Source organism: Falco naumanni, chromosome 4 (genome assembly GCF_017639655.2).
Source record: "Falco naumanni isolate bFalNau1 chromosome 4, bFalNau1.pat, whole genome shotgun sequence".
Classification (NCBI taxonomy): domain Eukaryota; kingdom Metazoa; phylum Chordata; class Aves; order Falconiformes; family Falconidae; genus Falco; species Falco naumanni.
In genome coordinates, this window is record NC_054057.1 from 112,539,869 (window position 1) to 112,562,708 (window position 22,840).

Genomic DNA, 22,840 nt, shown 5'->3' on the forward strand with positions numbered 1-22,840 from the left:
TAAAAGCTCACAGAGAACTTGCAGATTCTTTATTTAGAAGTAGTATAAAAATAACAAATCTTATCAACACATACAGGGAAAGAGAGAAAGTTATTACTTTATTGGTATTATTGTGCTTGTCTCAGTGGAAGTCATACACCTGTCTGGGCAACTACCCGAGAGCCGCATGCATGTATTTCACTGCAATGAATGCAATTTTGCATCTTTATCCCCCTCTGTGCCTACAGAAGTCTCCCCCAGGTTTGCTGTTGCTTTTCTGCTCTCTCTTCCTTGTTCCTCTGCAGCAGTCACAAGAACAAGCTAGGTTTCCTACAGAGAAACCAGTAATAACCCTCCTTTGCTCTCCTCCTCCACTTCATACCAAGTACAGTATTGGGCAGCGGAACCACTGGCATCTTCTGTTTATAAGCCTTTGTACTACTGAGAAAGGATAAGCAGAACTTGCTTTTAAATTTATGAGGCTTCCCACAAAATGAAATAGGTATCTTGTCCAAATTAATCTAATGAAGAACACAGTATTTGAGCCAGGCAAAACAGTAGCACAAGACACACTTAAGTGAGAATACACGTGCACGTGCATGCATACCCTGGCACGTACACAAACACACCTGGTCAGCTGTGGTTATCAGGAATCCCACCCAGGTTATGGGCAGCTCAGCGCACACGGCGCTCAGAGCACTGATTTTAAACCCTCAGTTCCCATGAACTCCCTACCAAAGATTTTGTACAATGGCAGTGGAAGCAGGAAAATCCAAAACAAGTAGGTTAAATAGAACAGTGGCCTTTTTTTGACAGAAAGTAGTTACTAAATCTTACTGCCTTTGTGCTCAGGAGCCTGGATACAGGCAGATCAGAAAGCAAAGGACTGCTTTTTTATTTTCCACTGTCATGTCACTGTATCAATCTGCAGACAGACTACACACTCTAATAGGGGAAAAAAAATGTGCTCTTTAACAAATCATGGAATGGTTTGGGTTGGAAGGAACGTTTAAGGGTCATCCAGTCCAACCTCCCCTGCAGTGAGCAGGGACATCATCTAGACCAGGTTGCTCAGAGCCCTGTCCAACCTGACCGTGAGTGTTCCCAGGTGTCCTGCTTTGGCTGGGATAGAGTTAATTTTCTTTGGTGGCTGGTGCAGTGCCGTGCTTTAGATGCCGTGTGGGAACAGTGCTGAGAGCACGCTGGTGCTGGTTTTGGTGTCGCAGGCAGTGTTTGCACTGGGTCGGGCACTTTTTGGTTCCTCAGCCCTTGCTGGCAGAAGGGCCAGAGGGGCACGGGGAGGGGACCCAGCCAGTTCAGCTGACCCAAACAAGCCAAAGAGGAATTCCCTACCATGGGACATCACGCTCAGTATATAAACGGGGGGGCTGGCTGGGGCTTGCAGCTTGTTGCTCCAGGACCGGCTGGGCATCGGTCAGCGCATGGCGAGCAGCTGCATCGCGCATCACTTGTTTTCTTTTCTCCCTTCCCTTTGGATTTCATTCCTCTCCCCTTCTCCCTCCTTTTCATTGTAACTGTTATTATTATTGGTTTGGTTTTATTCTATCTCAATTATTAAACTGTTCTTCTCTCAAGCCTAGGGTTTTACATTCCTTCCCGACTCTCCTCCCCGTGCCGCTGGGCGAGGGGGCGGTGAGCACTGAAGTACCTGCCGGTGGGGTTAAAACATGACACCGGGGATGGGGCAGCTACCACCTCCCTGGGCAACCTGTGCCACTGCTCCACTGTCCTCAGCATGAAAAATTCTTCATTTATCTAGTCTGAATCCACCCTCTTGTAGTTTAAAACCATCACCCCTTGTCCTATCACAACAGGCCCTGCTAAAAAGTCGTATCATCTTTACTCCTTTAAAAATATTAAATATTTTAAGTTCTATTACTGATTACTCAGTAACAAAAGAGGTGATTTTTTAGGTACGCATAGAATTTTAAACTAAGTTATCGTCATTACTACAAAAAGACCCAATATAAATTACAAATTCTGTTAGCTTCCATACCAGTCTTATTTGAATCCTTTTCCAGTATGAGAAAAACCTCCTGCATTTTCAAAAATCTTACTGTTTTGTTATCATTTACAGGGTTACAATACCAGAATCCAACCACTCAGAGCAAAGCTTGACATTACAGTAAAGCAGAGCACACACCTTATATCCTTCCATTCCAAACTCATTTCAGGCACAGCCCTTCCTTGATGAACTCCCTGCACACAAACGCCTTTCTGCGCAGTCTCAGCTTCTAGTCCTGCTAAGACTATCACTTCATGTTCACCTTGACAGCAAAAATTACAAAGATATCACAGCCCTGTGTAGTATAGTGAACTCAGGCTAATCTTTCCAATATATATTTCACAGACATACAAACTAAAGTTACTGCACAACTCTTATAACTCAAAGCTACTCAAGCTTCCCACAGGCAGTTTCTTCTTAGTAACAGCATGGACTCTGTGGTCAGAAGGGGTTGAAGAAGATTGGCAATATTTTATACAAACTAATTTTCTACAACTGTCTCTCTAAAAGCTGTGCTTCACCCTGCCCTTCTATTTCCCACCGTTGCCCTCTTCCCTCCAATTTTTTTGTCATTTGAGCTATTTTATCTTGAAGCAACACAGCATCCCTCTTCAGGCAGTGTTTTAATACCTCCAGGCTTCCTGAGTATTACATTCCAGTTCTTGTTGTTTAACCGAAGGCAAATACAAGCCTTACAACATATCTCAACAATATTACTAAAGCAATTTCTTGGCATTTTTAATTGAAACCAACTTAGTCTTTCAAACAATAATCCAAGAAAGACATTTGCCAAAAAGCACAAGATGAACATTTTATCCTATTCAGAGAAGTTAAGAGGTGCTGTACGTTTCGTTTGGCAGTTGTCTTCGGTGCGGTACTACTAAATAACCAAGTGCTTACTGTTACCACCTGTAAGTACTGACCTACTGAAAGCACCTGCAGTAACAACTGGCATTTGAACTTTCACTACCGTAAGAAACTTTTCTGCAAAGCTGACTAGGCACAGTAGCATGATAAATAACATTAATGAGATTTCTTATGTGACTCTTATTACAGTTTGGGAATAATAAAAATTTCTGCTGGTGCTGATCCAACAACAAGCACTTCCATTTAGTTTCTTAATATATTTTAAAATATGACCTTACAGCGTAGCTCCTCACCTGAATACCAATTATAAAGTCCTAATCCCAGCTCTGCCACATCCATCTGTGTACCTCTGTACCCTTCCTCAGGTTTCAAATTTACAGTTTGTAAATAGGACAGATTTCTGTTACCTACCTAACGACAGATTGTTCTTTCACACCAGAATGGCTATGGTACCACTACATCAGCAGTCCTGAACATAAGAAAACACTGAAGGTGATTAAGCACCGACAGCTTTGCCCAGGGAAGCTGCGGAGTCTCCATTCACAAGAAACTCAAAACCTGAGTGACCCTGTCCTGGACAAGCTCTGACGCTACTCGAGAAAACAGCTGAACGAGATGATGTCAAGAGGTCCCTTCCAACCTACACAATTCTGTGATTACCTCTGTATTAGAAATATCTTCTTTCTGGGTAAAAATACACCACAAGATTTATTTTACTCAGACAGAACCTCTGCCAATTTCTTCTTGTCATGAAACATGCCTCCTTCCAAAGTTCCATGAAAACAGTAAATTCTTTGCCCTGTTATTTAAGAATACAATAATGCTGTGTGCAATGTTATAATAACTATAATGAGCTAGAACAGAAAGCAGTCCCAGAAAGAAAATTACCAAGTGAAAGTTTATAGCTAGAGCTTTCTCTCTCCCTTCCCTCAAGGAACTCCTTTTAACAATAAACCCAAAACAGATTAGTAGAAAGGAAGTGCAACTCATTTGTAGGTAAAATGTTTCCCCTTTCTCCAATTCAGTACCATTGTCCGTGTTACTGTTGTCTTCTTCATCTGACACTGGGGAGAGAGATAATCTTACAGGAAGAAGAAAACAGAAAAGATCGCTTTATTCACATACACCAGAGGTGTAAGTATTTGAAATGGTAAAAGAAGGAGTACTAGCTTTTAGAGTGGTATTAAAAAAGCGTATATAGCATGTACCATGGCCCCCCACCCATCCCAATTAGACTGGATGCTACTTTCCAAGAAAATTTCTTCAGAGTCATATGATCCCCACAGGAGAAGTGGGAGCAACAAAAGTAAAACTAATTTCATCATAGACTTGATTGCTTTTTGAAGGGAGTACTGGCTACGCTAGTGATACGCTAGTCTCATCACTTAACTGGATCTTTTCTGGTTTTATTTCCTCAATATCTAACTGCTGCCACTTCAGATTTACATAAGGAAACAAAGCTGCTGCAGCTCTCTGTAAAGGTATTTCTCTTAAGTAAGGAAAGACAAGAAATTCATGCTCATACCACCTACAGTTCTTGATCCTAATCCTACAGTTACAGCTTGTAATTGCTAAGCTAAAAAGCTAAAAGGAGAGAGAAAAAAAAAACAGAAAAAAAATACTTTCAAATGTGCAAGTTTTTTATTTGCTGTTCCATGGGATTTGGCCATTAAAAAAGTAAGAGAAGAACAAAGATGAAGGCAGAAGTAGGTGACATTATGTGGCAGCAACTGAAAATTATATGAAACAGGTAAGTATGAAACTCAATACACTTATCTTGAGTGTTTATTTTTAATAAGTGAAGAAACAATCATATAAAAACACCTTTAAGTTCTTCTTCTTTCAAACTCTAGATGCTAAAGCAAACACTCACAAACTGTGTTGAATATTTCTTTGATGGGACTTACAGCCTTCCATTTTGTGTTACTAAACACCTACATCATTTCTTACATATTTAAGAACACTCTAAAATAGGGGTTTTTTTTAAACAATGAAGCTTCCAGATCTGAAGGCAGATTTCAAAACTGCTGAAGTTTCCAACTTGGCCCATATGCACCTCACACGATCAGTGATTCTGCAGTTAGCAACCCCCCCGCCAGATAAAATGAATCTAACAATTCTTATAGTTACTATTTTGTCCTAATGGACTGAAATGCAAGCAACATTACTTCTCAGATATCTTGGGGAAAAGTACAATGAGAAGAGGGCTGTTCTTACCACATACAGCTGTTTCCAGAGCACAGCCCATTCCTGCAGTGTTGCTGTGACTTCCGTCACAACAGAATCCTCAAGCGGCACAACTGTTTCATATTGCCTATACAAGAAGATGGGAAAAAGTTAGGAAAGGTACCATTGAAAAGGTAGAAAAAGAAATAAATGTCAGCACAGTAATTTGTAAAATGCTAGAACTTGAACTTGTTTGAATTTTTTCAACATAAAGGAAAATATCTTAAGAGGAACGTTTTCTCATCATTAACACTGAAGTAACTCCATAGTAACATCAACTGATCCTCCATTACATTCCACGTGAATCAGCTTATGTGATGCATTTCCAAGTTACCTGTTGAAAATTATTTCATTCTAATCAAGGGCAACGAAAAACTTTTCATGATTACAGCATGTTAAATTAACTTGCCTGTAAAGTGTGCCTTCGCAGTTTGTGTCCCTTTTTTCTAAACCAGTCCAACCCTTTTTTTCCCCTCGAATTAATACACTGGCCAGTATCATCAACTACCCAAAAGATCTACCATCTATTTACCTTGCCTATCCAGACAAATTTTTCAATATTGCTTATGAAACCCAAGCGACCTATCCTCTAACCAAAAGAACAGGACTTATCCCCTTGTAGTCAAGGTGCTCCATACCCGTTGAAGGAGAATCACAGCACAGGTTGGGATGGAAGACACCTTTAAAGGTCACCCATTTCGATGCCCCTGCAATGAGCAGACACCTTCAACTAGATCAGGTTGCTCAGAGCGCCGTCCAACCTTGCCCTGAATGTTCCCAGGGAAGGGGCATCTACCACCTCTCTGGGCAACCTGTGCCAGTGTTCCACAGCCCTCAGCATAAAAGATTTCTTCCTTATATCTAGTGTGAATCTACCCTCTTCTAGTTTAAAACCATTAACCCCTGCCCTACTGCTACAGGCCCTGCTAAAAAGTCTGCCCCCAACTTTCTTATAAGCTCCCTTTAAATACTGAAAGGCTGCAGTAAAGTTTCCCTGGAGCCTTCTCGTCCCCAGGCTGAACCACCCAAGCTGTGCCAGGCTTTCCTCATAGGAGAGGTGCTCCATTCCCTCTGACGATTTTTACGGCCCTCTCCTCTGGACCCGAACCAACAGGTCCATGCCAGCCAAGCACAGGTCTCTCTTTCTAATGAATGTATTTTAATATCATTATATTATCCAATCCATTAGTGCCTTGACTTGCTCTTTCATTGAACCACGTCCAATGCTGTTACTGAAACAAGTGTCAAGACACTGTAAAAACAAGGTCAATTTCAAGCTTCTGCTCTTTCAGCAAGTTTTAAAAAAAAAAAAAACAGGCAGAATTTAAAAAAAAGCAAACACACACCGAAACCAAAAAAACCCATCACATTTCTGAAACACACCACACTGGAAAAGTTCTCCATAGACCCCAAAGAAGTGGTACTGAAATACACTGGCTCGAGACGCGGTTTGGGACTAGTAGCATCACGTAAGAGCCCCCGCGGCAGCCCAGCGGCCACCACGGACACGGACCCCCTCCTCCTGAGCAGTACAGCTGCTCTGAAATCCTCCTGAAGAGAAGCTGCAAACTTCCCATTCCATAACGACTTTAAACAATTTCTTCTGTCCTTTTTGCAGAGTTAAGTGAGTGCTAACAAGTAAATATATGAACAATGAGATGTAATTAATTCTGAAAGGTGGTTTTTTTTGGGTTGGTTTGTTTCTTTTTTAAAGAGAACACAGTTAATCATTAAAAAATGCAACATGCAGCATTATTTCCCTTTTGAAAATTCTTACTGCAAATAATTGTGCCACATTAGCTGAAGCCAAAAGTAACAAATGATGCGGGAGAGGATGATGAAGTCAAGTCACTGTATGTCTCCATGTATTCTTGAAGCAGAACACTTACCAAACAAAACCTTCAATTCCCCATTTCCAAGCTACCAGACCACCCTTATTAACCTCAATGACGTAAGTAAACCTTATATTAAGATCCAAAATATACACATTTTAGAAACATGCCCATCTTACAAACCTGCCATAGTCACATTAAGTATGCAATCAACCCGCTAAAGCTGCGACTGGAAAGCACCGGTTCATATACATACATGCCAGCAGACTAAACCAGATCACAAATCTTTTATCTATTATTACGCCAACAACCCTGTCGTTCCAACATTTTGTTGTGAGAAACTGAAACACTGACAGACACTTGGCACCTGAGATTGCGCTCTAGTCTACTCCTGCAATATTTTGGTTTGGTGGGTTTGGTAGTTTTTTGGGGCGGAGGTTGTTGTTGGTTTTTTGTTTTGTTTTGGCATTGTTTATTTTTGTTGGATTTTGTTTTTCCTTTTTCCAAAACGTGGCCACAGTAAGACCAGAAAAATCTCAATTAATATTTTAACAAATCTCCACAGAGCATGCTTGTGATCTGAAGTATGACACTAAGAATATGATCACAATCCCAACACCTCTTCTTTAGCTCATATTTAAAGATCATTTCAAGGGTTAAACAAAAATTCTGCATTTAGTACATAGCATCAAAAGTTTGCTTGACACTAGCACCATTAAAAACAATGGTGCAAGCATTTCTAGCTGAAAATTCAGTTCCCTTCAGATCTTTGTAAAATGCCACTACAGGGAACAGACTCAAATAGTTCTACAACCCTTTAAGAAACTGCAGAAAATTAAAGGATGAAAGGAATTACATAATAAAATAACTAATATGTGAGGAAAAATCAAAACCAAAGAAGAAATATGTTATTCTAAAGGTTATTTTTAGAAATAGATTTTAAAACTTTTGGCATCAGTGAATAATAAAACACTTTGGAAGACTGTCCTTCAACAGTATGGCTGGGTTTAAAGAGAACGCACATCTGGACTACATTGAACCATGTGAATTTGATGCTCTGCATTCCTATAAACCTGCACTGCCTCCGTTATACCCACATGTTAATGGCATTTCACTGGGTCTATGACTCAAATCTGAGAACACTACACGCCACGCTGTCATGGTTCTGGCTGGGATAGAGGTCGCTTTCTTTCTGGTAGCTGGCACAGTGCTGTGTTTTGAATTTAGGACGAGAATGTTGATAACATGCTGATGGTTTAGAGGTTGCTAAGCAATGTTTACGTTAAGTTAAGGACTTCTCAGCTTCTCACTTCACCCCACCAACCAGTAGGCTGAGGGGCACAAGTTGCTGGGAGGGGACACAGCCAGGACAGCTGACCCCAGCGGGCCAAAGGGATGTTCCAGTTCCACACCACATGGCATCATGCTCAGTGCACAAACCAGGAGGAAACCGGCCGGGGCCACTGCCCGGGAACTGCCTGGGCACCACTTGGCAAGCAGCGAGCAATTGCATTGTGCATGACTTTTTTGGTATATCCTTTTACCGTTATTATTTTCCCTTCCATTTCTGTCCTATTAAACTGTCTTTACCCCAACCCACAAGTTTTACTTTTGTCTTTTCCCAGTTCGCTCCCCCCCCGACTGTGGGGGTGCGCAGAGACGAAGCCAGCGGCTGCGTGGTGTCCAGCCACCCCCCTGGTTAAACCACCACACATGCTGTTATTCCATAAACGCTTAAGTTGACACTTTGAATATATTCTTAAATACAAGGACAGAATTTCTTTGGTTCAGAACTGTATTACATTCTGTTGTATCAATTGGGATACCAGTCTTTGATACTTATTTTTTAAAAAGTACATCAGCTTCCCTAGTAAGTATCTGAAGTTCAGTATCCTGAACTGGTTACCCTTTACAAATTCTGAACTAACATCAAATACTAATTAACTACAGGTTACAGGAAACTGGTCTTTCCCCTAAGGCGACGACAGGTCAGGAGTAGTCGCTCTATGCAATACATATAATTTTATTACACCCCAAAGTTATCAAGCATCAGTAATTACAGTTGCCCTTACAATCTTCAATCAGTCCCTTTGAGGACAAACACACAATCCACAACTGTAAGTCACATTTTTCTACAGGTACTTCACTAGATGACTTTTTATACATTTTATCTTCCATATTTCCTTTGTTGCCTTGGGTCACTGTCTGAAATGCTGTACTTCTACATTTCCCTGCAGCAGCCTTAACCTCAAATATGCAGGTAAAAGCAGCGGTGAAGGCACAAGACACTGATTTCAGGCACGTCAGTCAACCTCGCAGGAAGCTTTGCAGGTTATAGAGCCCACACTGGGTAAAATCTGACATTATGTCACCGTTAGTACTGCTACTCACATTAACTAAATTAAACCTACCTCTAGCAAACCACGAGTTATCTATAAAGACAGTGAAAGTAAAATATTTTCAGCAGAGTATAATTCAGTAATTTTTTGGCTTGAGGTGTGGAGAGTTGGATCCTTTTGATAAGTTTCAAGGTAACTTAAGTCACACTGTCAGCTATGTCTCAGTGAAAATCTGTTGATAAACAACATGGGCTGCCAACATGCCAGTGCCTCCGTAACAAACAGGAGCATACAGAATTTTGCCAGTGAAGAAACAAGCAGAAATGAAAACCAGAGTTCTTTAAAATGCATGTTTTAGATAATACCTCTGAAGTTACAATTTTATGAGCGAAAGTGAACAGGAGTAACCAAGATAATTGATTCTTGCTACATTAAAAAACAAAGAAACCCCAAAGCTCTGCAGAATTACATTTAACTCTCAAATCCTAATACCCAACAGAAGACACAAAGCACTAAAACCGCTCTATGGATTTTAATAACCATTTCTTAGATTCCTTTCTAGATGAAAAGCACTGCAGCTTCTTAGAAAGAAGGAAAAATACTCACCCTCTGTTACTGACAATTGCCTTTTTCAAGTGAATATAATTTGCAGGAAAAATCCCCTGCAAAAGAAAAAAAAAAGTCTTTACGTTAAACAAATACATTTTCAGTTTTTAGCATTTATATCCTAAGCCACAATAAATAATTGCTAATATAACTGTAAAAGAAAAACCCCACCAGTGTGTCAAAGAAGCTGCCACAGTCAAAAGTCAACATTCAAGTTAGTCACAATTGATCATTTTAATCCACCTTAGAACAGGACAGCACACTGAATCAAACCTCCATCCTGAAAGGTCAATTTCTTAATAAGGAAGTTTTTCAGATCTGTTCAATAAAATTCTCATACAAAGACTCAAGCTGAATACTTTCCATTCCCCCAAAACCCTGAAGTGTTCAGAAACACGGCTGGTATGGGACACATGCTTCGGTATAAAAATCGTGGGTAAGTCAACTAGGACCAAAACAAAAGGTATCACCCTAATCCTACACAGCTGCCTTGGAAGGGAGAAGATTGATTTAAAAATAAACATTTAGGTTTAGTTAGCTGTCTTCCTACTGCAAAGACTGTGTGAGCCCAATAGCCCACCAAGAGGTGAGAGGCAGGTGGGGAAAGCTGTGCCAAGCAGGCAGAGCTCAGTGAATGGCCGCAGTCAGCAGGAAGGAAGAGTCACAGATGGAGCTACCAGGAATATCTACTGGGGAGACATCGGCCAGCCGGAGCAGCCAGGAAAGTGGCTGTCATGCAGGCTGCAGCACAGCACCACTGTGCACCCAGACCAGGCTTCTGTATCGGTGTGCTACCTTTCATTAGGTGACAAGGACAGAGGTTAAAAAACAACAACAACAACAACCACCCAAAAACCACAACACTAAAAGCCTACCATCAAATTTGTGTCTAGACCCCATGCCAGGTTTTCACTAAAGAAAGAAGTACTGTATTACTTGCACAGGCTGGAGCTATCAGATTCCCTTCTCCTTGCAACAAAAAGCTGTTTAAACCCACTTGGGATGGCTCCCGAGGTTTGCCTTTTGCTGTTCCCAAGAGGGCTGGATTCTAACCTTCCCAGTGCCACTGCATTCTTGGGCGATGAGACATGGGGAAAAGAGGCAATTTAAACCAAACTCTCCTTCGTGTTCCACTATCTCTGTAAAACACACGGCCCTGAATCCTTGCAGCAAACTCTGTACATAAGAACAGGAAGCCTGCACTTCAGCAGGGATGCAGGATCAGCACGGGACATCTTCAGGCTAAAAACCAGTTGACAGCCTCTGGCAAAAACGTCAGTAATCAAGTGTGGGCTTTACATTTTTAGAGCTTTAGACAGTACAATCTAGGGGGGGGGGGGGGGGGGGGGGGGGGGAGGGAGGGGTGGGTGTTTTGAAAGAAATACTAAGTAAAAAATTATTCAAAACACTAAGAAAAATTCCTTCTTTTTCACAGTAAAGAGAAATGGCACAAGGAAAAAAGATTAATCTAACAGGAATAGTTTCATCAGAGGAAAAAAGTAGATGTGCATACTTTCAGCCACAAGAAAATCTGGAAAAGGAAGAAATGCTACTTCATTTTTCATTTTTGATTGGTTCACTTCCAGTTAATGCTGTTTATTTCTGTGATCCTGTGCTGGTTACCTAAGAAACCAAGGGAGGTTTGAAGGGCTTTCCTATCAAAACCGAACAGATGTGCAGGCAGCATATGTACCAACACACACACAAAGAATGTAGGCTTTTCCATTAAAAGAGTATCATAGTCATGAGAACGTAACACAGGTAATAGTTATTCCGTAATACTGGTAAACATGAGGAATTCGGTCCTCTTTCCTTTTAAAATCAATACAAGCTATATTTAAACCAAAAGACAATGAAGTGATGCTTACATAGAAGAAATTATTTACATGTTTGGATACATACATTCACAAAAATATGCACTCATTCGCAAAAAATTCCTAACAGTCAAAAAAAGTTCTCCAAGAGCAAAAAGGGATATGACTGGAGAATAACTAAATGCAGTGGTTCAACTGTAAATATCTGAAAAAAGAACAAACTTACAATAACCTTTTTCATCAGACTTTTTTGAAGTTCCCTCAATTAGTAATGCAAATTATTAAATGTGTTCTTTAAAAATCCTGACTTCAGCAGTGCATGATCACCCACCTATGCTTTTCTTAGGGGAGTAGGGTGGAGAGAATCAAATTGAACAAGATTTATAAATGTTGGAAAGATTACATGTTACATGTCAGTAAAGTTTCTGATCCTTTGGGTGATTAATGAGTATCACACTTTCAACTTAGAAAATACAGCCAATCCCCCCACAGGAAAAAAGTTGGAGAAGTAAAGCCCTAAGGGTAAGGAAAATGAGAAGTTTATTGAGTTGCCACAGAAAGATACGTATAATCTCCCACTAGATTGAAAACATGTATCCCCACTTACCTTTACATTTGGCTTCTTGATGGAAACACCTCTGTACCACCCTACAACCAGATCAAACACACTATGTTAATTTGTGGCCTTGCTCACTTTACACAGAAGCAAACTGAAAACTACACAGTTACTGAAATCATCTCAAAAACCAGCTGTGCCTCACATCAGGCAAAAGTCTTTAAAGGGCTTTTTGTTTTGGTTTAGGATTTTTATTATAGCTATTCTTTTGCTCTGCAACGCTGACAAGCAATTAAGAACCTAGAAAGTTTCTGTTTATTCCAACCAGTCATAACCATTAGCCCCAGTGGTTTCACTGGGTTTCACACCCGCACTCAGCGCCCATGCAGGAATCTGTGCCGAACGCTTCTCTCACATGCTGGTACATGAGTCTCTTCAGAGCATTTATCTTAAAATTTCCAGACTTCAAAACCCTGTCCTTTTAAAGACGGGAAAAGCCACTACCATACATTTCTAGTACTGTTTAAACAAATATAAATTCTTTGCATACGTCTGGTCTTATGTATGTCTGTGAGACTGGAGAACAGACTTTGGAATCTAATTTCACCAACCCAATTATTCTTCTTGTATCCCCACCTATTAGCAGCCCCAGTCAGGATAACGTACCAGGAGTAAAAACTAAAGCTGCAAGAGCCACCAGCTAAACAGAACCTCCCGATTGCTCCTGTGTTACACAGGTGAAGGGGATGGCATTCCATGCAAGATTCGTCAGGGAAAAGGCGGAGAGCACCGTCTGGCCTGACGGTGAAGGGGAACGGCTCAGCCAGCCATCGTGCCCACGAGCTGCTGCTCTGCGCCGTAGGGCACATCACACTGCTTCGGATCGTGCGAAAAGCGCGCGGCTCTCCGTAGCTGGTGCAGCGCCCAGCCCCGGCGCGCGGAGCCAACCACGCAGACCTGAGCCTGGCACCCAAGGAGCACCGGCGACGGCGAGCGCACGGGGCCACCGCCGGCCACCAGCGCGTCCCATCGCCGCACATCACCCTCCTGCAGCCCAGTGCACAGGCTGGCAGCAACCCCAGACTGCCAAACCCCCACAATTCTACATGATCTAAATCCACTTTCCACAAAAAATTCCTCTATTTTTTCCAGCAACTTCCTACTCCCCCCCCCCCCAACAGAGGCCAGATACAACGCAGTATCTGCAGCGTTCAAAAGAGCACTAGGAGGGCCTGTTGGTACTTGTTATGGAGAATAGAGAAGGACAGAACGAATAACTGTGTATTTTGTCCCTCTCAGAAAAAGGGCTTCACATTTGGCTGAATTATGACCCAAGTCTCATTTAGAGGCTCAGAAGTGGGAAGAGGGCCTTGATTTTGTTTTAATGACAACCTGCTAGTCTTGAATTATTTTTTAATGAAATCTGAGTTAATATAAAAAGAAAATAATTGATGAATTCCAGACATTTGCAAATCTTAGGTTTTACTTTTTTCCATACTATGTTCCTTATTACACAAATGTCTCATTAAAATAGGACATAGCACAAAGATTTAGTTCCCCATGACTTAATACTTACATTCAAAAGAAAAAAAATGTTTTCAATTTATTTCTTAGTTGATCAAACTTCATGGCAATCATATCAATATAAACATATGCACAAACAACACACAGATCCTTAAAATGAGTAGTTTCTAAAACCCCACACAACTGTGCCTGCAACACCTGCTTTTGAGTAAGAGATGTTACATATTTTTAAGGTCACAAAAAAATAAATGCTTTTATCCTGTGATTCATTGTTACCAAAATTAAATGCAGCATGCTGCTAACTTTTACATTTGTAGACTCTGTACCTTAGACATGAACATACATTTTAAGCTTTAAGACAAACAGAATGGCAAGCTTCTGGGTAAATATGGGGAAAAGCGTTTTATCTAAGTTTATGAATAGAACTGTAAAAGAACAAAACCTAATAAAGCAAGTGTCTTACGATTTAGATGTGCAGGGTAGGGAATGAAACACTTCCAAAAAACTACCTTAATTCTGAGTTTCCTGTTCTTAATCCCAGAATAAATCTTCAAAGCTTAAAAAAGTATGTGTTCACAGAGTTGTAAACAAGAGGGTTGGAAGAACCCTTGAGAAATCACCTAGCTCAGGCAAGCAATGCCTCCAAATTTCTCACAGATGTTTAGTCTGCTTTTAGCAGCGTTCAGTAACTTATTATCAGGACCGAGTAACACAGCACTTCCAGTCTGTGGAAAGTGATCCACAGATCTGCCACAAAACCTAGATTCCAAGGTATTTCTGCACAGGATTCAAAGGAAACAGTACATTTCTGCTACTCCACACATAGCAGTTTGAAAGTGGTGGTGATGCACAGGCGGCTTTTTAGAAGTTTCTTCCATGGATCAACATCAGCCAAGAAAATTGCATGTAACAGTAACAGCTTGGTACAGTACCTGAAAATCTAGAATATTGATGTCAAGTGGAGATGGCAAATCCTCCCGGGGCAACCTATTTCAGTGGCTCAGACAACATACATATACTTTAGAACCTGAACTTCCTTTGCTGCTATCTGCATCCAGGGGTGGGGGTTTTTTTGGAAAATACGGGAAACATTTTTATGACTTCCCTTTAAGTACTTTTATACATTTGGAAACCAGTATATTCCCCTTTAATCTTGCAGCTTGTGCTCTCCAGATATTACTTTTCCTTCCTTTTTTTTTTTATTTTTCAGTGTGGCATAATATTTTTAGAATCAGCTTTCTCTCTCCGTTTTATGTTTCCTCCAACTCTATGCAAGCAAGATAAAATAGAAAGAAGAGCTCACCAGGAACCTGAAAGCACCGAATTGTAAAATGTAATTCCTTATTTGCTTACAGTGAACATTACTAAAAACTCATTCTGTATCACAAAGTAAAAGCTATGAGAAAAGGTACAATGCTTTTTTTAAAAAGTACTTTTAGAAAATTGCATCTGCATTATATTATTCACTAAAATGAACTAAAACTGCATTCTGGAATTAGTCTTAAAGAGTTTAATTTTGATCTAATATATTTTAAAGAACACTTATTTTGGAGGATTTAATCGTGGCAGTCATCAAATCCAGGCAGCTGCTCAGCTAACTGTGATCACAACATGCACTATACGGCTAGGCTGCAACATTGACTAACTTTTTAGGCGTTACTGTACTACAAATAATTGTTAGTACTTTAGAATTATGGCATTCATTTTCTAGTAACACATTGCCTTTAAAGGGTATTGACTTCAAGGAAATGGTGAAAAAGATGGGATTTAAAACTAAGAAGCAGAAAAACATGGAGCAGGAAAACTATGAAGTGACAACAATTTTGTTACTAAGTTAACATGAAACAACAATCCCAAGTATCTGCTATTTGAACAGATTAACTGTCTAGTAATTATCAGTAACTAATACGAATTTGAGGACAGATGAAGTTAAGGTACAAGACCAGAGCTGCAACACCTAACACCTCTGCAGAGAACGACTGTGCTTCATGCATGCAACGCAGCCCCTTCTGACAGCTGAGAACATTCTCAAACCGCTTGACTTAGTGGACAACCTAGGGAAAGGAAGACACATAATTCTATTTTTCAAAAAGAAGTATCACCGTGCTGGGTCTGGCCGGGATGGAGTTAACTCTCCTCACAGCAACCTGTCTGGCCCTGTGTTTTGGATTCGTGGCTACAACACTGCTGGTAAGAGATCCATGTTTTGGCTGTTGCTGAACAGCCGTGGTACATCACTGCCCTGCGCAGCCCCTACAGCAAGCGGGCTAACAGTAGACAAGAAGTTCGGAAGGAGCACAGCTAGGACCACTGACCTGAAACAGCCAAAAGGATAAAAGGATATTCCACACCATATAATGTATTTTGCTATTAAACAACAAAAAAAAAAAAAAAAAAAAAAAACCAACCAAAAAAACCAAAAATAAACCTATTAGAAGCACCGTTCTAAATAATGTCCTATTCAGGATAGGGAGGAGAACACTAAACATGGCTGATGAATTTCAAATATTGCACCATAGTCAAAGGAGATAAAACGATGAAGACATTCTAGAACAGGCAAAAATACCTCCAATGATACAAACGGCACCGCAAGCAAATTACTTTTTTTTATTTTCTTCCCCTTTTCTCTTTGATCAGCCAGGCAGTGAGTATAGGGCAAGCCTACGGCTACCCCACAGCACACCCAGCTGGAGAAAGCACTGCTAGGTCTGGCAGTCTGTGAGGGGCTGGCGGTGAACGCAGCCGGGGGGTCCATCCGTGTCTACTTCTGGGTAAGTGTCACGACAAAGCCACCGATGATGAATGAAGGTGCAAAGCTTTTTGTTTGTTCGTTTTAAAGAAACTGATAATATGATAGCCATAATGCCTGCTCAGTAAAACAGACACTGTCCACGCAGGAATTACGTACGCTTTCCTAATCCAACTGATTCTGAATACGTCATACTTTACGTTCTCAGTATGCCCAAGACAAAGGTTTAATCCAAGTACTGTAGAAGAAAATTGAAGGAATCTCATCCATTCCAAGTATGTTCCGGACAAGTCACTGTATCTTAAAGCCCTACTCCAACTTTGCTCTTACGTGGACTCTACTTCACAGCGTAGTAGACAAACCAAGCAGACCACCTGAGGTCGTACAGCCACACCGCACAGTGATCCGCTCCAGCTAAACCTCCCACAGACACTAAACCTCACGCTTCTCCGGTGAAACACAGAACCCAGGAAAAAACACAATCCTTCACAGCCACTTCTTTTCAATACTGTCTAATGATACTTGATACAAGCTAAGAAAAGTGAAGAGTAGGCTGATCTACAGCTCTTGCCCTCTGTGTACCCCACACAGCAATAATCCCTCCGAGAGCTTCAAGAAGAATTACTTCCACGGTAGCAAAACTGGAGAAAACCAGAAGGAAGAGCACCCCATTATGCCTGCTCCCCCTGACCATTAAGACCACCACTTGCTCATAACCTTTTCTTCATAACGGACTGTCTATGCACACAGTCACACCGCGGGTTACTTGCAGGCCAGTAACAAAAGCGGAATTACTTTGCAGCGTAGGCAAGAACGCAGCCCTGTCCTCCCCTTTGTTTCTAGGGCTCTCTCAGCTACACGGGATATCGGGCTTCCTGCTTGGCTCCTCTGAAGCCCGGAATTCAACAAGGCCTCTGAAGAGGCAGGACATAAAAATGGACTGTGAATGTATATATCAAGACCACCTATCAAAAAAAATGCATAGGTAAGTAATATATCTGTCACCTGCATATGTAGTAGTACACCTGTACGTGTGGAAATTCACAGCGTGAGAAACTTGGAAGCTTATGACAGAAACCTGCATATTCTTAGACAGACTGAAAAACTGTCTTTTCCAAAGATGTACCACACTCACAAGCCTCAGCACTAGTGCAATCCTGGTTAAATTGCCAAAGGAGCTCTGGGACAAGCATGCACATCTCAATCTCTTAATCTGAGCAATTACAAGACCTACCAATGTTTTTTGATCTTCAATTGAAAATGTCTTGAACAAAACCAGGATTTTTCTAAATGCCACCTTGTAACGTTTTTCAGATTTCCACTTAATCAATGAGAGGTCTGCCACATGGAAAAAGGCAGCCCATTTTGAGCACTCAGTAGCAGCAAAACAAAAGAGTCCTAATTGAAAGGTATTGATCTGGTTTTTAGAAAAATAAAGCTCAAATATCCAGGTTAAATAAAGTAGCATCAGCTGCAGACTGTAGGAAAAAATAAATTCTGCATATAATCTCTTGACAAACACAATTCTGAAAATAAACTCTAAGTATTTATGGCAAGTCCTAAAGCTAAACTCTGTTCTTAAAGAAAGCACTGCTCGTAGAATCCTCTACAGGGACTCAAACCTCCTTTGCCTTACAAAAATAAGTATACTCTGCAGTAATGTGAGAAACCCTTGGATGTGGAGGAAAGCTATCTTTTGCATATCTAGCCAATAAGCAATTGCTTTTGCCTTTTAATCTGCATATAAGCTGCTGCGCAGAGCTAAAGTGCTCAAAGTGACCCAGGAGAGGGGCAGCAATAGTGCTTAGCAAAAGCTTCTTGATGCCGAAACAAGTCAATGCCAAGACCACTCTGTTCTGCGCTTGATGCTCTGAGCAGTGCCAGGCCAGGACAAGCAGCAGATGAATACCCAAGCCAGCCTGCCAACACCATGTCAGGGAGCCGGCTCCTGCCAGCAGAGCCACAGGAATATGCTAATAATGCAGTCAGTGTTGCCACAACAAAAGCAGAAGAGATAGAATGTGTTTTATCTTGGCTTTAGCCAAATAGAGGACCATCAAGAAGCCGCTCCTGTGCTCCAAAAGACCAGTTTCAATAGCCAGGCAAGACCTTCCGCAGCAGCTGTGTGGGTCCAAGAGGCTCCAGTTTCACTGGCACACTCCACAAAAGGCAAGGAGGAAAAGGGATGAAAAGGGAAAAAAGCAAAGAGGAAAAGGGCTGTCTCACTGGAGACATCTTTCTCAGGGTAAACCCACGTTTCGGGGAGTGAGTCAGCTCCCGGCTCCAGGTGGAAGGAAACCTGCACGGCTCCCACCGCAGCGACACTCTGAGGTGTGATTCCTCACTCATCTGTAGGGCAAAGATATCACTGTTCAAGCACACTGAATTCTTCAAAAAATTAAGAAAAAATCCCTAATTGCGAGTATATCTGCTGCTTAAGTGTCCCAAATACTGGAAAGCTTTCATTCGACCACGCTGTCACTGCCGGAATAACAGAGGGAAACTTTAACTATACTATATGCAAGGCTTAAGAACACTGTCGCTAACGTGCACGGGTAAGACAGTATTCTTTCAACTGGTGCTTCAGGTATCGGTAAGGTTTCTTTTCTTCAGTGAATATATAAGAATCTCAAGGTAATAATTAAACACACTGAAGTTGTAGCTTTTGTAATCTAAAGAAAACTGCTCCCTAGCGATTAACCAGACATTTTGAATTTACTCTGAATGCCACTAGTTACAGCTACCGGCAGTGGCAGGACAACAGACGTATGACTTGAAAAATAGGGTGTTCTTTAGAACACACAGTCCATGTGTGTATTTCAAACTATGAGTATGCTCATGCCTTGTCACTTGACAAAAGAAAATTCTCTCAGCATTTACAGGTGGCATACTATAGCCATACCCTTTCACCTCCTCAATGCATGGCATGCAAAGCAGAGAGCACCGCTTGCTGTTTCAATTCTCTCTCAGCGACAAGATTTTAAGTGGAAGGGCTCAGAGAGGGGAACAAAGAGAAAGGAAAGCTGTGAAAGCCAAGCATACGTACAACTGGCATCTTGAAGAATATTTCTAATCTTTGAGTGCGACCAGTCAGGGATCTCAGGGCCCTTTGTACAAGCAGTAAGTATAAAACCACCCTAGTAACATCACATGCTTCAGAGACAGCACATTTGATGAAAACATGGATGGAGCTTTTGGTAACTTAGAAGAAAGGCAGACACTTAGCCCATGGGCTTGAACCTTGTCAGACTGAACGGGGGGGGTGGGTAGTGTTTGTCAGGTTTAAACAGTCAGAAAACAGTGGTTTAGACATTTGTAGCCTGGTATGGAAGCAGGCAGAGTGGCAGGCACACAAACTGACTGAAATTCAGAAGTTCCAATTTCAAGCACATAAACAAGATCCATAGTAATAAAGACAACTATTTCATTGCATTTTATTTAAAACAAAATGCATAGACAACCACAATAAAAAAGACTTTTAAAAAATGTGTTATTAATTGGTATTCGTGCTTATTAGCATTAAAAAGACAAAAATGTGTACATATACATCTGTGTATATATATATCTGCTCCTTTACTCTGAAAATATAAATAAAAATGAGCTGTAGAGGTACCCGAGAACTTGATGTAGAAAATACCCTACTCTAATTCAATCGCTCTAAATAAAAGTGACTGCTTTTTACACCAGTCACTACAAAAGACCAAGTGGTTTTTTGTAATAATATCAGTTATTCAGTAAATTATGATTAAAAATGAGCACATTCAGAAGCATAGCTAGTATTTGAATTTTCATCAGCCTTGAATTCTTCAGCAAGTCTCCAGAAATCACTCTTCACATCACTAGAAGGTTTGTGTTATGTGAATCCTTTTAACCCAGACAGCACAGTCCCTGCTGTAGAGAATTATGCACAAACTATTCTAAGAAGCAAAGCTGAAAGAGCAATAAATCTTCTGTTGACTCCCACAGTCCTGACCCTTCTTTGAACGGGTTAACATTAATTTATCCAGTTTGTCTGGTCAAACAAATCCCCAGCAAATAATGCAGAAGTAGAAAATGAGGTATGTTTTATCCTAAATTTCCAAGGTAATCCAAGGACTGTGTTAAACGGCCAGTTAGACAAGAATGCTTCAACGAAGACTACTTTTTTAAGAACCTACTTTGCACATTTAGTATGCTTTTTTGCATAATTCACACATGCAAAGAGCTGCAGCACAGACCATCTGAATATTCAGCGAGTTGCACACTGTGGATTTCCAGATGTTATTACCAAAATCAATGTAACCTTTTATATATGTAAAGTGTATGGCAAAGGCATCCCAATCAGAAAGACAGGATAGAGGGCTTAAAAAAAAACCCAAACCCTCACAAAACAAAAAACCTCCTCTGCACAAACACCTCCTTTCACCCAGGAAAACTTTGTGTGGGGCCTCCTTTCCCAGCAATTTGAAGACTGGCATGAATTGTCTTTGAGGAATCATCCTCAAAACTACTGGCAGTTTCTGCAAGCAACTTCTCCTTTGAGACTGTGTTTTTTATTTCCCAGAGTTTTGAAAGTTCCCATGATTATCAGAAACAGTTTGAAAACACCGTGACTGCTGTCCGTTACACCCTGGAGTTACACTAGCCTATGCAAAATAGTAAATTTTTTCTGAGCTTACACCAGGTACTAATTCACAAGACCTGGTAGAATGACTATAATCCACGCTCAGTGCTTGAGTAAAGCTTAGCCTCTTACACCACATGTGGGTTTTTTAAAACCATTATCACCTGCAGGTTTAACTGTTTACAGCATGCATCCTTATGGACCAAGCAACACTACAGCACTGCAAAAGTCTCATTCAATGGAAAAAATTTTCAGGTGTAGGTGAAGAAGCTGCTACTATCCTAGAAAAATAAGCATGCAGGAGGTCACTTTCTTACGGAGTTAAGTCAGCAGGTAAACAAACAAAACACCCAAGTATAAGAAAAAGCATCAAGAGCAAAAAAACAGCTCTCAGCCGGGAAGAAGAAAAGCAGTCTTCTGACAAGCACGCAGAAGGTTTGCGTAGCAGCATTAACACTGGAGATGAAAAATGAATGTAAACTGAACAAACACAAAGACAAACCTAAAACTCTGTGGAATGTTAATCTGGAATTCAGATTTGTGGATCTGGGTTCTGAATTTGTTTTAACACTTCAGGATTAAGGCTACATTATTCTACCTCAGACTATAGTGAAACACGTTCTTACAATGTATCTTGTCGACCTGCTTCTCAATAGGCATGTTTTACATCACTTGCTTCAACATTAGGATAAAAATAATTCTCCTTTTAAATACAACAACTGCAATCACACTGTTCACGTGAATAAAGGGGAGGATTAGGACATTCAATCTATTCACACACAGCCATCTCCAGCCACATAAGAAAGAACTAGAGCTGTAACATTTACAATGGCATTTTCCTTTAGGTACAAAAACACACATGAAGATACATGCAATGTAATCCCCCCTACACCCATATTCTTTACATTTTTCCCAGCATTGCTCCCAAATGATTTGCTAATCTATTTTATAAGTACTATTTTTCATGCATTCAGATGTTCCTAAATAATAAACACTGATATACTTAATTGAAACACGTAACAGTAACTGAGAAAATATAGTAAAAAAGATACTATTACATGCTTTACACAATGAAAATTCACTGTAAGACCCAATTACAATACAACAATCAGGTCAGGGTTCAAGATTTTCTGGACAGATGGTTAACTTAAACACACTGACCCCCTATCAGACTGGATTAGTGCCAACAGCACTCAGCCCTTCCTACAGAAAGTGGGTCAGATTAGGTTTTATTCAATGCTTTGATTTGATGCATCATGATTTCCAAACAACTTATTAAAATCTGCTAGGTTAAGATATTTGTATATTCTTATACAGAAACGGGGTCTCCTTCTTGGACACCACACTTACCTTCACATTTCTCTAGGATCTGAACAGTTTCACCTAGTTCCAGGACCAAGCCTTGCGGTACAGCTCCTCGGAAGCTGCATATCACTAGAGGGTGGGGAAAAAAGAGAGAGACACACATGAGGGTTGAATCTTTGTGTGAATTTTTCTTCTAAGTATAGCACTTAAAGCTCACTCCTCACATAAAAATAGCTATGACATAGCTGCCCAGAAAACCTGTCAGCCAACTTTTCCTCATCAGATGTCTTTAATTCTGCCCTTATCAGAAATTAAGCTCAGCAGCAACATAAAAGCAAGGCTTTTCAAAAGAGTTTTTGAATTAAGCGAGGCTTGTAGTCACCAACCTCTGATTCGTATTACATACAAAGATTG

The 22,840-nt window shown here is 40.7% G+C and overlaps 1 protein-coding gene across 12 annotated transcripts in view; it reads right to left on the reverse strand.

Moving 5' to 3' along the window:
- DOCK3 (dedicator of cytokinesis 3) overlaps positions 1-22,840 on the reverse strand; it is a 224,660-nt gene that overhangs the window by 182,028 nt on the left and 19,792 nt on the right. For all 12 annotated transcript variants that reach the window (XM_040590724.1, XM_040590720.1, XM_040590726.1 and 9 more), the window contains exons 2-5: positions 22,472-22,555; positions 12,297-12,337; positions 9,876-9,931; positions 5,090-5,186 (exon numbers count right to left, since the gene is read on the reverse strand). In XM_040590724.1, the coding sequence (XP_040446658.1) occupies positions 5,090-5,186; positions 9,876-9,931; positions 12,297-12,337; positions 22,472-22,555 (278 nt within the window). The remainder of the gene's footprint in view (positions 1-5,089; positions 5,187-9,875; positions 9,932-12,296; positions 12,338-22,471; positions 22,556-22,840) is intronic.